Genomic DNA, 15769 nt, shown 5'->3' on the forward strand with positions numbered 1-15769 from the left:
TTCAGGACAAGGACTGTGTATTTGTATTTCCTCTGTATTTTGAAAATAGCTGGTATATGTTAGGCCCTAAAGCAAAATAAATAATAAATATCAGTAATATAAAATGTTTGCTAATGGATTATTTACATTATCCTTTATGTAACATTGTAAAAACAAGAGCATTTAATCTACATACTGTGTTGACAGTCATGCAAAGTAGTACTACATATTATAATTTTTTATAATTTTCTTCTTATTCACTATATAAATAAGGAAACATTTGATAACATTATTTTTGGTTATCTGAAGTCTGCACAGGTATACAGTAGAACCTCTGAGTTACGAACACCTTGGGAATGGAGGTTGTTCATAACTCTGAAATGTTCCTAACATTATGGTTTTTCATTCCAAAGTTCACAACTGAACATTGACTCAATACAGCTTTTAAATTTTACTATGCAGAAGAAAAATGCTGCTTTCACTTTTTTTTTTTTAGTAGTTTATGTTTAACACAGCACTGTACTTGCTTTTTTTTTTTTGGTCTCTGCTGCTGCCTGATAGTGTATTTCTGGTTCCAAAGGAGGTGCGTGGTTGACTGGTCAGTTTGTAACTCTAGAGTTCATAACTGTGGTTATACTGTAAATATAATATGACCTTAAACAAGCCCCTGAAATCACCAACCTCATTGTCAGAAGCAAGCTCCCCACAGACCAAGACACATCAACTCAAAGTGGTACCATGCTCTGCCAGTAGATGTACAATAGATGTAAAACGCGAAGACATATTTCTACAGCTACAATGATCAATACCTCCCACAACAAACCTTTCAAGATCCCTGGTCCTATACATGTTTACCACAGCCTGTGGTGCACCTCATCCACTGCATCAAATGCCCCAAAAACAACTGTATGGGTGAAATCAGACAATCACTACACTCTCACATGAACTCATAGAAAAATGATAGAAGACAAAAATAACATATCACCCATGGGCACTTTTCACAAAGCTATCAGTTCATCTCTGACCTATTAGTCCTCATCCTCAAAGGAAACCTAAACAACTTCTTTAAACGACATGTCTGGGAACTTAAATTTATAACTTTGCTGGACACCAAAAATCATAGTCTCAACAAAGACACTACAATTTTATAGCTCATTACAATAATTGTAACCTACTCACCCTTGTTTGGTCCTATGAATGCAGAGGTGTTAATTGCCCACTTCATTTTAAGTGGTTTCTTGCAATGTGTTTAACCCTTTATGTTTAACATGCTGTCCTACCATGTATTTAGCTGTGACACTCTGGCTAACCTTTGCAGACCTGAAAAGCAGCTCTGTGAAGCCTGAAAGTTTGTCCCTTCCACTAACAGAAGTTGGTCCAATAAAAGATATTACCTCACCAACCTTAATTTTGGCATTTCCTAACTTCATAGTGCTTGGCTTGGCAACCTTTAAAAAACCCTATACTAAAATAATATTATGTGGTTTATTATTTATATTGCTGCAGCACTTACGGGACCAAGTCCTATTTTGCTAGCCACTGTACAAGCATTTCAGAAACAGTCTTGAATGGCTTACTCTAAGAGTCTATTAGCAAAACTCACAATTTGAAAAAGGGTATGAGATGTTACCTAGAGTAGGGCAACTTGTGGTTCAGTGGTAGTAACATGAAGTAGCTACCAGATATCACTGTTATGGTGTTGATGTGTTTTAGTGAAGAAGAGTGGACATCTATTGCAGGGCTGGCCTTACCATGAGGCAAACTGAAGTGGCCGCCTCAAGTGCCAGACTGGGGAAGCGGGGGCGCCACTAGGACCCAGAGTGTAGAAAATTGTGTCTGCTGCTGGTGCATATGTATTCTCCCTGCTCTAGATGCACAGAGATGGTGGAGTGCTGTGCTGGGAGGAGGGCACAAGAGACATAACAGGCAGGCGGGAGAAAAGGTGAGGGGGAGTAACAGAAAGCAGCAGGAGCTGCAGGGAGAGAGTGGAGGAGGAGCCTCTTATGTACCTCTCTAGCACTCCCAGAAGCCTGGACTGATTAACACCAGCTTCTCAGGGAGCTTCCTGTTTCCTGATGCTTCCCTGAACCCACTTGAGGAGAACAGGCAGTCAACTGAGTAATAGGAGCCAGTTAGGCCCTTAAGATGCTAATATCTTCCCTCATTCCAGCCCAGCTACCAGCCTGCTTATTTGTCCCCTTCAATTGAGTGTTGAGAGCCACTATAGCTGGCACAGAACAGCAGTCATGAGTGAAAGAAAAAAACGCCCCTCTGGGGCAGCCTTCAGAAAAAGGAAGAAAGCAAAGGAAGCTTTTCTATCTAAGCAGGAAGGAGCTCTCCTGAGATACACAGACACAAATGTTCACGATGAGCCTTCTGGCCCCATTGAGGATGTGAGTGGTGAGGAGATGCCTGATCTTCCTGTTAGTCAGAGTGCAGGTGACCTAGCAACTACTGCAGCATCCATATCTCCATCTCAAGTGGATGTAACCATGCACATTCCTGAAGAAAAGTGTAGATCAGAGAAGAGTGTGGTGGAGGCACAATAAACAGCTGCTGCTGAGTTTAGTTCCTTAAGTCTAGATGATCCAGGACTGTGGACCCACTTGAGCAGTAGCCTGAGGGACTTCCTTGTACTGCATGGGCCACAGCAAGTGAAAAACTTCATGTTCCCCAAAGACGATGAAAATAGAAGTTTCCACCCAACATGTTACTGGCGTGAAATCCCCAATGGTGACAAAGTGGAGAGGCCATGGTTTATGTACTCAAAAACCCAGAATGCTGCATACTGTTTTTGTTGCAAACTCTTCCAGTCTAATGTTCCAGCCACATTGGGTTCTACAGGAACAAAGGACTGGAAAAATCTGACTAGAAATCCGGCATGCCATGAGAAGGCAGAAAATCACCAGAGAGCATTCCATAGATGAAAAAACTTGAGATGAGACTAAGGTTAAAGGCCACCACAGATGATCAGCATCAAGAGAAGATTGCATCAGAGTCTCTTTACTGGCAAAACGTTCTGAAAAGGCTCATTGCCATTGTGAGAATGCTTGCTACCCAAAACCTAGCACTGCATGGCACTTCAGATCAGCTCTATGTGCCAAACAATGAAAACTTCCTTAAAATTGTGGAGCTGATGGCTGAGTTTGATGCTATATTCCAGGAGCATCTAAGAAGAGTCACCACCCAAGAAATGTACACACACCACTACCTCGGAAAAAAAATTAATAATGAGATCATACAGTTATTGGCAACAAAAGATTGTGGAAGATCTGAAGTCAGCAAGATATTACTCTGTTACTCTGGACTGCACACATGACATCAGCCATACAGAACAAATGACTTTTAATGGTGTGTTTTGTAACAACAGAACCTATTGAAAATGTCCGTGCAATGGTGACTGTCAGAGAGCATTTTCTAGAATTTCTTGACATTGCTGATACTACAGGAGTTGGTACGACAAATGTGCTTCTTAAAAAGTTGGAAGATACAGGAATTGTGATAGCTGACACGAGAGGTCAAGGCTACGATAATGGTGCCAACATGAGAGGAAAGAACAGAGGAGTGCAGACACGGATCTGAGAGTTAAACTCTCAAGCTTTTTTTGTCCCATATAGTTCTCACTCATTGAATTTGGAGGTCAGTGATGCAGCATCAGCTTCTAGTGAGGCTGCTGAATTTTTTAATGTAATTCAAAGCATCTATGTATTTTTCTCTGCATCAACTCATAGATGGCAATTTTTGAAGCAACATCTAGGAACATCCTGACACTGAAACCATTGAGTGTCACATGATGGGAAAGTTAAGTGGAGGTGATAAAACCTGTCAAATACTAAATTGGGAAGATAGATGATGCCATAGTTGCCATTATGGAGGATAATGCTATGACAGGAACTGTACATGGGAGAACAGTGGCAGAGGGAAATGGAATCACCAGAAATATACATAACTTCAAATTTCTGTGTGGCTTAGTGTTGTGGCAAGACATACTGTTTGAAATAAATGTTGTAAGCAAGAGACTCCCAGGTGTTGACTTTGATATATCTGGAGCAATGGAACAACTGGACAAAGAAAAGTCATACTTACAGTCTTACTGGTCAGATGAGGGATTTCAAAATGTTCTGAAGAGTGCACAGACGTTGGCAGAGGAACTTCATACTGAAGCTATTTTCCCACCCATTCAAGAATACAAGAGTCACTGAAGAAGATGACATTTTGAATACGAGGCACAGGATAATCCCGTAAAGGATCTCAAACAATTCAATGTTGAATTATTTAACCATGTGCTAGATTGTGCAATACAGTAAGTTGAAGAACGTTTCATGCAGCTCAAGGAACACAGCAGTATATTTGGGATGTTGTATGATATTCCAAAACTCCTCACTATACCTCAAGACAACCTACGCCAGCAATGCAGGGCACTAGAGACAGTGTTGAGGGAGGCATGGGGGTGTCATTTGAGCTCCCTGCCTCAGGTACTAAAATGTTTTGGGCCGGCCCTGATCTATTGTGGAGGTCAGACTAGATGATCATAATGGTCCCTTCTGATCTTAAAGTCTATGAGTCTATTGTCATAACCACAATTTTCAGAGTTTTAATTGGCCTATAAGGCTGTGACATCAGTAATGGCCACTAGATGCCACTGTTGTTATGTGAACAAATTTTCTGACAATAGAAATCTTGAACCAAAAATCATTGAATGCAAAACAAAATGCTGCATTTCTAATAGAAACTCAAATCATATGCTGGTGTATTTCAGTTTTATAACATAAAATATTGAATTTTTCAACTTTAACAAGCATGTATTTGCTAAAATAAAACTATGTTTAAAGTTTTCTTCTGACAATGTAAGTATTTTGAAATAAAAATGTAGGGGTTATGTGTACACCCACGGGCGGTTCTAGGGATTTTGCCGCTCCAAGCACTGCAGGCAAGCTTCCTTCAGCGGCTTGCCTGCGGGAGGTCCTTGGTACCGCGGATTTAGCGGCACGCCTGCGGGAGGTCCGCCGAAGTCGCGGGACCAGCAGATCCTCCACAGGCAACCGGCAGAGTGCCCCCCGTGGCTTGCCGCCCCAGGCACGTGCTTGGTGTGCTGGTGCCTGGAGCCACCCCTGTGTACACCCCAATCATATTAAAATTTTTCCACATTGTTTATCTGTCAACATTTTTCAAAATGTTTTAAGGTTCATGTTAAAGACACTGTAGCTCTTGTAAATCATGCCGTATTTTCTGAACATCCTAAATCCCTCAATTCTGCAAAATTTTAAGTGTATGCATAACACTACCTCCGTGAGTAGTTCTGCTGAAGTCAATTGGACTTTGTAGATGAGTCAAGTTGTGAACAAGCTTCAGTATTTGCAGGATCAGGACTTAGCAATTGGGGTTCCAGTTTCGTCCATTATAGACACAGAACCCACTATATTCAAATGTGGGTTTCGATTTCAAAGAACCCTGCAAAACTGGACTGTTTTGTTTCAGAATTCTCATCTCCAGAATTTACCATTAAGAGTGAAGCAACTGTCAGTCATAAATGTATTCAAATATGGTTAGGAAGTGTTGTGTATTTAATAGATTAAATCTATGGTGTATGAAATAAATATCTACAATATTGCAACACCTTTTAAGAACTTGTCATTGAAGTAAATCCCATCGATTACAAACATATTCTTCAATTCCTGTTTTGTGAAGTAAAAATCTTCTGAGACATTCTTATAGTGAAGTTGCTGAATATGGATAGTGGTTGATTTTTTAATCTCACAATAGACTATTTATTAAATAACATGCTCAAACCAAAGCCATGTGGAATTAAAGAGGTAAAACATCTAAAATAATGAAAAATTGTATTTACTTAAGTCACATTATAGACAATTACTTTTTATTTCAAATTTTATTTAAGATTTTCTGTTCTGGGTTAAAAATTCTTCCAGTTCCTTTACTATAACTGACAAAGACTGCACTGTGTACAGGGTTTCTATCTAGATTGTAATCTACTCTGTTTAAATGTAACAGTTCAGTATGGCCCTTCTTTTCTAGCCATAACTCAGAACACCCTGACTTACTGCCCTGACACTTAAGATTTTTTTTCTGTCCTCTTCACATATGTCCTGAATTATTCCAGTAAGTAGTTTTCATTCTTTTACATATAGGGCTTATCTACATGGAGACTTGGGGCATGTCTACACAGCCCCGCAATTCAAGTTCTGAGGGTGTAAATAGCAGTGAGCACCAGAGTGCTGTGCTGTAATACCCCTGTGTGGAGGCTGTGGGCACAAACTTACAGGTTCTTTGTTCGCATTAATATAATCCTGTCTGAAGAGGATTAAAAAATCATAATGAACATTCATACTTAAATTTGCATCATTCCTATTTTAACAATCCTTCCAAACAGACATAAAAAACCCTCCAAACAGCAACACTCTTCCCCCAACTTAGTCTCTTTATAGATAAGGGTGCATTTATTGCCTCAACAAGAATTAACAACATATATATGTACAGCAGAACTCAGAGTTACGAACACTTTGGGAATGGAGGTTGTTCGTAACTCTAAACAAAACATTATGGTTGTTCATTCCAGTGTTTACCCAGCTTTGAAACTCTACTATGCAGAAGAAAAATACTGCTTTTAACCATCTTAATTTAGATGAAACAAGCACAGAAACAGTTTTCTTACCTTGTCAAATCCTTTTTTTAAACTTTCCTTGTTTTTGTAGTAGTTTACATTTAACACAGTACTGTACTATCTTTGCTTTATTTTTTTTGTCTTTGCTGCTACCTGATTGCATACTTCTGGTTCCAGATGAGGTATGTGGTTGACCAGTCAGTTTATAACTCTGGTGTTAGTAACTCTGAGGTTCTACTGTAATATCTTTATGAGGGAATTTCTTTCAAGAAAAAGTAAGCATTAGAAAAGTAAATACACATTAGCCCTGAAGATACAAGCATGCTTACCAACCAAAGACATCTACTATTTACTTGCCAAGAGGTCATACATGTATTTTGCTGGTTATAGAAAATTAAAAACAAGAATCCAGTCAGCCCTCTTTACAAGATGATCCTTTGGCCTTGGCTACACTTGCAAGTTACTGCGTAATAAAGCAGCCCCGGGCGCCGTAGCTCACTCCCCGTCCACACTGGCAAGGCACATAGAGCACTCTGACTCCGCAGCTTCAGCGCTGCTGGTACTCCACCTTGGCGAGTGGAATAACGTTTGCTGCACCCCTGCTGGAGCGCTGCAGCACCAGTGTGAACGAGATGTTGCGTTCCTGTGCTGTGATCAGCCTCTGGAAATGTCCCATAATCCCCTTAAGTGAAGTGGCCACTCTTCTCATTGTTGTGAAATCCGCTGAAAGGGCATTTCCGCATTCCTGCAAAGCTCCGTATCAGAGAAGCCGGCTGCTTATCAGCTCTGACAAAAAGCGAACACTTACTGTTTGCTTTGAGTGAGTGAACGGTGGGGGTGGGGGGGTCTGAACTTACAAGACAGCATGCTGACACACTCTGAGCACCCCAAAACCCACTCTCTCTCCCCCCGCATACACACAACACACTCCCTGTCACACTGCACTGCCCCCATTTGACAAGCACATTGCAGTCACTTGCATGCTGGGATAGCTGCCCATAATGCACTGCTCCCAATGCCACTGCTAGTGCCGCAAGAGTGGCCACACTGGTGCACTTGAAGCTGTGAATGTGGACAGACTGCAGCGCTTCCCTGCTGCGCTCTATGAAGGCTGGTTTAACTCACAGCGCTCGACATCTGCAAGTGTAGCCAAGCCCTTTGTTAGTTATAACCTAAAGTGAGTTTAGAACAACAAAAACAAATGAATATTATATACTATGCACACTGACTTCTAACATTCCTTGATCCTAATTACGAGGTCGTATGAAATGTAGTTTATAAAGTGTAACTAAAACAATGTAATAGTGCCTGCTAATTCGCACTAATTCAGAGACCTATTATGAATGACTGAATTTTGCACACTAGCGGGTGAATGAGCAATAAAAAAGGAACGATAAATATCAATATAATTAGAACATTATTTTGCAAAGTGTAGTTTGGACTCTATTTATTAAACAACACAAACAAACACCGCAACATTGTTAAATGACACTTGACCTTGCTACATGCAACGCAATAAAAGATGAGTAAATATAACCGGCCCCACAGTTGTGATCATCTCTCTTGCCTTCCTCCCTGTCTGAAACGCCTCCCGTTCAGCCTCTCTCAGGGCAGCAGTAAAGCAGCAGCCGGAACACGCTCGATCTGCCCGGTGGCCCGGGGCCTCGGCGGGCGGAAGGGGCGGGGCCTCGCGCGGAAGGGGCGGGGCTAATACCGCGCCGCTGACGCTGCCCGGCTAGCGGAGCCGGTGGCTGACGGGCGGGGGAGTCCGGCCCTAGGAGCCGGGCAGACGAGGGGGCTGCTCGGCGCCTCTCTCACCTGGCCGGGGATGGAGGCGGCGTGGCGCCAGGCCGGCCGGGGCAGGGGCCGAGCCCGAGCCGGCGGCCAGGCCGGGAACGGGCCCTGTGCCCGCGGGGGAGTTATCGGTGGCGGCGCCCGGCCCGGGCCCGGCCGTGGGAGAGGAGCGGGCACTGCCTATGTCCCGCTCACCGGCAGCAGCTCCCTGGCAGCCAGTGGTGAGTATTGCCAGGGCAGGCTGAGGCCGCGCTGGGCCGCGCTCTCTGGCAGGCTCCACGGGCGCCCTGAGCCGCTGGCGGCCCCAGCTTACAGGGCAGCAGCGTTGGCAGGTTGGGGCCAACGCAGAGGGGCTTCGTTAACGGGCCTGAAGCCCCAGCCGCGCAAGCCAGAAGTACCTGACAGCACAGGACTGCGGGGCGGGAGGCCTGAGTTAATTCCCAGCTGTGCCAGGGTGTCCCTGCCTTGCCCACGCTGGTGAGCCCCCGCTCCCCTGAGTGGCGCTGTTGATTTCCCACGTTTCTGTGCAAGGTTCACAGTCTGCACCCTTGTAGTGATTGTTCCCAAGCGATGGCTGCGATATCTTATGTGAAGTCTGGCTGTGACTTTGGTGCCGCTGCTCATGTGAATAATTGTTTCCCAGTGTGGGCAAGGGCCCCATAATCTAGCCCCTAGTTTCTGCCACCATTTCCTGTGTGTAAAATGGAGACTATCAGTATCTCACAGGAGTATTGTGGACATGCATTTGCTGTCTGTGAAATACTGAGCTGCTATGTTGGTGAGGATTATGGAAAAGTTTGTAAATATTTAACCCCTTATGCTTAACAGTCTGTTTTACCTTGTATTTAGCTGTGACACTGTGGTTATTTTCTTCAGGCTAGAATAAAAGCTCTGTGAATCTCAAAAGGTTGTCCGTTCTATCAATAGAAATTAGTCCAATAAAACACTTTGCCTCACCCATCTTCTCTTTATTAGTAAACTCCTCTTTATTTACAGCGAGCTGAGTTGGGTCATGGCATAGACTCTCAAGAAAAGCAAAGAAGACTGCTGCTAAGTCTAGTTTTAAAGCACTTATAAATACATTGTAGGGAGCAGACTTGCACTTGACATGGGGATGAAATGAATGATCTAAAGTATTTGTATCTCTAATTCTATAATATCTGATTTTATCGCTAGTACACTTCGCTGGACTCTTAACAAGTTGTGATTTTATTCGTGTTCATTTATATTATTGAAGTGCTTGGGAAACCTAGTCATGGTTCAGGATTCCATAGTACTAGATGCTGTACAAACAGAACAGAAGGATGGTCCCTGCCCCAAAGAGATTACAAGTTAAATATAAGTTAAGGGATGACAGATGGATACGGATGATTGGGGGAGTACATATGAACAGTGAAACAGTATTGGTTGACAGGATGGGCAGTTGGCTCAGTATGTCAGCAACCTAACCATTACCAAGCTTTTTGTGTGCATCATGTCAGATGAGACTTATGAAGGTGGATATGAGGTAGTTTTGCAGATAGTTATGGGGACCTAAGTTCCCTCTAAGCTGTGTGGCCATGCAGCTGCCTATTAAGCCCCACACAGGTGTTTAGGGCTGCCATGTGGAGAGGTGCCTCCCCTGCAGCATGGACCTGCCGTGGTAGCCAGAAGTGCCTCTCCCCGCTGTCCCTAGCATAGACCTGCTACAGCGGGGCAGAGAGTTGGGTGGTGTCTTCTCTCCCCACTGTAGTCCTGGCCAGCCTGCATCCCAAACCCCTCATTCCTGGCCCCACCCCAAAGCCCACGCCCCAGTTGGAGCCCTCATCCTCCTGTACACCAGCTCTGAAGCCCCAGCCCTGAGGTCACACATCACTTCCATGCTGGTGCACATAAAATTCATTCCGCACATGCATGGGAAAAATTAGAGGGAACACTGATGGGGACATCCTCCCAAGTGTGAGGTGCCACAGCAGGGAAAGCATGGAAGTTCTTATCTGAAAATTTAACAAGTGCCTGATGGAGGCTGGTATCATCGGTTGATCAGAGTTAAGAATCAATCTTTTGATACTGAATAGGGATACTTATGGTAGGGATAGGTTGTGACGGGATTTGCAAATGAAGGCAAATACCCTTTTTTATTGCAAAGAAACTGAGCCAGTAGAGAGATGCAGAGACAGAGGTGACATGGTTAAAGAAATGGGCTAGGAAAATTATCTTTGCAGTAGCATTTTGAATGAACATAAGTGGGGCAAGATTGCATTTATCAAGACCATTAGTCTCTCTCCAAAGGAAGGAAGTGAGACTTTGCAGTAGAGACCCAGCTGCAGATCCAGTCTCCCTCTATATCATACTCAATAGTCAAAAATTATCTGTTAAATGACAATGTGGAGGCCACTTAATGTTGTCAAAGTGGTGGCATGGATCCATTACTGCAGTAGTGAAGCAATGGACAGGTGAGAGAGCCCCAAAAGTCACAATTCTGAAAGTAATAGAAACAGTTAAATGTACCTCCAAAGTTTCCGTGAATAGCACAGATGCACTGTTGCAAACAGTTGTGAAATTTTATGTACCTGACCCAACAAAAAGGAATACTGTTTTTAGTAGCTTTTAGTTAAAGCAACAATATGTACTGTCTAGCCAGCATACTTTGATAGGATATGTCTGTTTGGTTAGATGAATATTTCTTTTGAAATAGTGATACTGGTCCATCAAATGCAATTTAACTACTCCCAAAACTGTGAACATTCATGCTGATGCACAGTATTTTTTTTCTTAAGTCGTGTTTACTTGTGCTGCATTAGAAACACTGAAATGCTGAACTGTCTCTAAGGAGAGAATAGTTATTGAGAATACCACATAAAAAAACTAGAAAAGGACAGTGGAATCTGCAGAATTTAATATGGCATTAAAATGTATTGTGTTTTTATACAGAATTATCTTCTCAGAAGAAATTTGATGAAATTAAGAAGGCTAATCAAGCGGCAGCAAAAAAGTTTGTTGAAGACCAGTTTAGTTCCTCTTCTGAAGAAGATGAAGATATCGAAGGAAAACATGTAAAAATATTGGCGAAAACATTCACAACTTATACTAATCAAACTGGTAAAATATTTTAATATATTGACTTCTCTGTTAGTGCAATGATGCCAATGTTTTTATGCTACAATCATCATATATTGAAAAGCTTTGATAGAGGTAGATAATTTATTCTGTTATTGTAATGTTCTTAACATATGACTTTTAAGTACTTCATTTTCTGTGGTGTTCAAGATTGGTAGAAGATTTGTCACAGGGTATCTCTGTCACTACCTGGTGTGCTGTACTGTCTAGACTTTGTCACTTCACAGTTACAAACACTCCTAGGCTGTTTTCCTTTCATGACATGTATTCTTTTATTCCTCTGCCTTTTTTAATGCACAGAACATCATGCAGGTGTTGTGTAGCAGAAGCTTTCAGTATAGCTTCCCTCCTTAGTACAGCTCACACTCTGAGCTTCCCTTCTGAGCTCACACTTGTTTCTTGTTCCTTCTATTTATATCCTCCCAATGACACCCTTAGCCTGTATTACCACTCAGGGCTGCCCAGAGGATTCAGGGGGCCTGGGGCAAAGCAATTTTGGGGGCTTCTTCCATTAAAAAAAAAATTGCAGTACTATAGAATACTATATTCTTGTGGGGGCCCCTGCAGGACCTCGGGCAAATTGCCTCACTTGCGTCCCCCTGTGGCCCTGTTACCACCTCGGTGCTCATAATCCCACAATGGAAAGTGTTTAATTGTTCACAGCTGATCTTGCAGCAGTCTTCATGCTGCAGCAATTGATTAGGATGCTGCTGCTAGCACTTTATCACAATTGCATATGCAATTTATACAGCAAGCCAGACAGTTCAGGAGAGAGGCTGGCTGATTAGGTAAATGAGGAAGAAAAATCTCAGGTTTGCAAAATAAGGCTTCAGAACTGTGTGGTTTTTCATTGGTTTGTATTGTTTTGTTTTTGGAGAGAGAATAAATGCCTACGTGTATCCCAACTCCTTAAGCTGAATTGTTATAAATCTGCAACTTGGGTAACAGTCCCATGCATGGGAGATGTAGTATCTGGACCTTTTCTGTTCTTCAGTTCTTTCATGCCTACGTTTTTGTTTTATTTGGTGGGGCAAGGGAAGTGGGATGGTAGTGATGGAAGAGGTCCTGAAAATTGAAGGAGAGGGGATGATGGGATTAACAGGGCAGAACCGGTCAGGCAGGGCTGTTTGAACTAGTAGGGCATGGATAGGTAGCAGCTGGGGAGTGGGAGATGTGCTATCTGAGGCAGAAGTTGGTGAGTGGAGCTGGGAGTAGCAACTTGTGTATACTTGCCACTACTTGATGGGGGGAAGAAGTGATCTGGTGAGATACAGGTGAGGAGGAGGGCTGCAGGATTTAGCAATTTGGTCCCAAGAATGGAAGTGAAATGAAACTAGCTAAATCCCTGTGCTCCTGTTGACTATTTATACCCAATTGGGTGAACAGACTTACTATCTTGATTAGCGTGATTATTTTTTTTTCTTTCCTCTTCTAAGCTCAATGAAACAGTAACATGAACTTTTCTTTGACTTGTGCTTGGAAATAATGCTGCACAAATGAACACTTGATTATCTTTTAACTGTGAGTGCTTATCTTTGGATGCTCAGAGATATATATGGAGGATCAAACGCTGTTGATGGTTTTACAAGAAGACTGTTTTTTGTGTGTGTTAAAGATGGTGATGCAAGTGAACTAGAACGTACAAGACAATATGTGAATGAAGCATTTCAGTCTGGGGCTTTGACATGCTTGATTTGCATTGCTTCAGTTAAGAGAAACCAAGCTGTAAGTATTTTACATGGTATTTTACAAGTCTTCAAGGTATTAACCAACTAAATTGCTTTTATTAATATGTTTCAAGCAAATGTTAAATATTTAAATAGAAACACTTGCCTGATTTACTGGAGTACTGAGGATTAATATGGAAGTCCTAGGAGTGCTAAACACTACATACAAATTATAGTTTACTTTTCAGCTAACTGTCGTGTGTGCAGTATCAAAGCTTGTGCATACATAACTTGAATTTTGGTTTTCGTTTTGTGAGGTTCCTGTCGAACCTGTGGTCATAGTACAGTATTTTTATTTATATTATCCATCAAAATTATATTTTTATTTTTAACTATTTAAATTTTCACAGTTGTAGAAAATTAGGGGAGAGGAGTCAGACATTTAGTTAATTACCTTTTTGAATCTGTGTTAAGCTTTATAACGGTTAAAATACACATTGTCACTTAAATTTGTAAATTTTGATTATCTAAGGAAATACTTTTTCATTGGTTTGTGTGTATACAGCAACATTGGTTTGATATTTATCAATAAAAACTTAGTCCTTCCAAGCCTAAGGATCACAGGATTATAAGGATCACATTTTAAAATTTTAGAAAGTCACGGATGCAAAAAGTAGCAGCAATAGGGTTTACGCTTCAAAAGGTTACAATTGTTGAACCTTGGTTAAGATATTGTTACGATCAGCAATAGGGGAGTATTACAGTTGGATCATGTAGTAACGGGAACCAAAATTAAGCTACAGTATTGTAGAATGGGTCAGTAAGGTACAGTGAGAGAAAACTGGGGGATTTTACTTGTTTGGGTATTGAGATCTGCATAGTTGAATAAATATAGCCAAAATTACGACCCTCCCATATTTTTTTTTCACATAGCCACATTTTTCCATGACCCAACATATCTCAGACCAAATCTTACTCCCACTGAAATCAGTTGAAAAATGCCATTTAATTCAATAGGAACATGATTGGGCCCATCATACTTCACTGTAGTAAATGTTGTAAGGGGAAACAGGCTGGCTATGCCCTTGGTTTGCAATAACAAATCTTGCTGCAAAAGAGGGAGCGTGCAGAAAAACTTTACTTTTTTTTTAATGGTGGATAGTTGTATGTACCTATTAAAGCTGATGACATTAACTTGTACGAGGCTTCTGTGAACAACACATGATATGTGATTTTTATTAGACCTTTTCATTCTTACAAATGAAGTACGTTTTTAATGTGTCAAGGTCTGTGTTTTTTAATTTGATTTGTCCTGCGACAGTTGACATCACTTACCAGTAGACCTAAAATCATTTGGAAGCTTGAATGAAAGTTTTGTGTTTTCTTTTGTTTTTTAAATCAACACATTATTACTCATCTTGTATCCTTAACAGTTTTCTCCATTGAATATTTTAACTCAAATATAGTAAACCTCTCAACTGTTTATAAATGTTAGTTTTGGAAATGAACTATTGAGCTATTAACTTTCTTACTGGGTCTGGAGTAACACACTTTTGACTTTGAGTCACAAGATTGGAAATATTTTTCTCTCTTGGCCTTTCGTAGGTTAAATGTAAAACAACTGGCTTCCATTTTAAAATGTCCAAGGGTAAATCCAGAGAAAAGGGAAATTCAGACTTAAATCTTCAGCTGTTTCACTTATCCCATTATGTCTAGTTCCTGCAATACACTGAACCTTTGAAGGGCGCCTATGGAGATCATGGCAGTGAGCCTCCCATTCTGGGATGACAGACTCAGGTTTGTATGGCTCATGTTACCGTGCTAAAAATACCGTTGCAGCTTAGGCTCTGAGTCCTGGGTAGGGGGTAGACTTCAGAGCTAGAGTTCAAGCCTAACCCATGACATCAAAGTGCTGTGTACACAGGTTTTTTTAGCACGGTAGCGTGATCCTGAGTCTGTTGACCTGGACTGGGAGACTTTCTGCCATGGGCTATGTAGACATGCCCTAAAGGGCATCACATCATAAATTAGACTATAAACTTGCAGACAAGGATGCTTTTAACTCAAAGGGCTGTGACATAGGTGTGTACTGCCTTGCGTTCCTTGTGCAGTGCACAAGATTTACACACATACATACTTATGTACACAGACCCTGATTCACGTCTGTGCACTGGAGGTTGTGTCCCTAAATTGGGTGTATTTTTATAGATATTTGCTATATATTGCTTTGAGATAATTTTCACAGTAATCTTTCATACTTCAGACTGACAACAGTACAAATTTATTCACCATTGAGGTGTTTTCATAACTGTTTTTATCCTGTTTGCAGGTTTCCAGTTATCTTTTAGACAGAGTATGTTCCTTCCCAACTCACCTTCTGTTTCACCTTGCTGTGAAATCATAAAGCTGCATTTGTTCTATTTCACTTGATTCTCAGCCACAGGCTGATGTACTGAGCATACCATTATGACTTCGCTTCAGGATCAGCAAAGAAATACAGCCAGGACCAAGAACACAAAACTTCAGTAATGGCAAGGGGAGCACAGAAGGAAACTGGCCACAATAAATTACTTGTTTGTTTTAACTTTGTCAGTTATGTGAAAGTACCCCC

At 41.5% G+C, this 15769-nt stretch overlaps 1 protein-coding gene across 4 annotated transcripts in view; it reads left to right on the forward strand.

Annotated features, from left to right (window-relative positions):
* Positions 1–8347: 8347 nt before the first annotated feature.
* NFXL1 (nuclear transcription factor, X-box binding like 1) overlaps positions 8348–15769 on the forward strand; it is a 96115-nt gene continuing 88693 nt past the window's right edge. For 2 of the 4 annotated variants that reach the window (XM_050947497.1, XM_050947499.1), the window contains exons 1-3: positions 8351–8613; positions 11306–11473; positions 13107–13216. In XM_050947497.1, the coding sequence (XP_050803454.1) occupies positions 8427–8613; positions 11306–11473; positions 13107–13216 (465 nt within the window). In that variant the 5' untranslated portion in view covers positions 8351–8426. Of the gene's footprint in view, positions 8614–11305; positions 11474–13106; positions 13217–15769 lie in introns of all 4 variants that reach the window. The other 2 variants (XM_050947500.1, XM_050947498.1) reach the window with 2 other exon arrangements.

The sequence above is a fragment of the Gopherus flavomarginatus genome, chromosome 3 (genome assembly GCF_025201925.1).
Source record: "Gopherus flavomarginatus isolate rGopFla2 chromosome 3, rGopFla2.mat.asm, whole genome shotgun sequence".
Taxonomy (NCBI): Eukaryota; Metazoa; Chordata; order Testudines; family Testudinidae; genus Gopherus; species Gopherus flavomarginatus.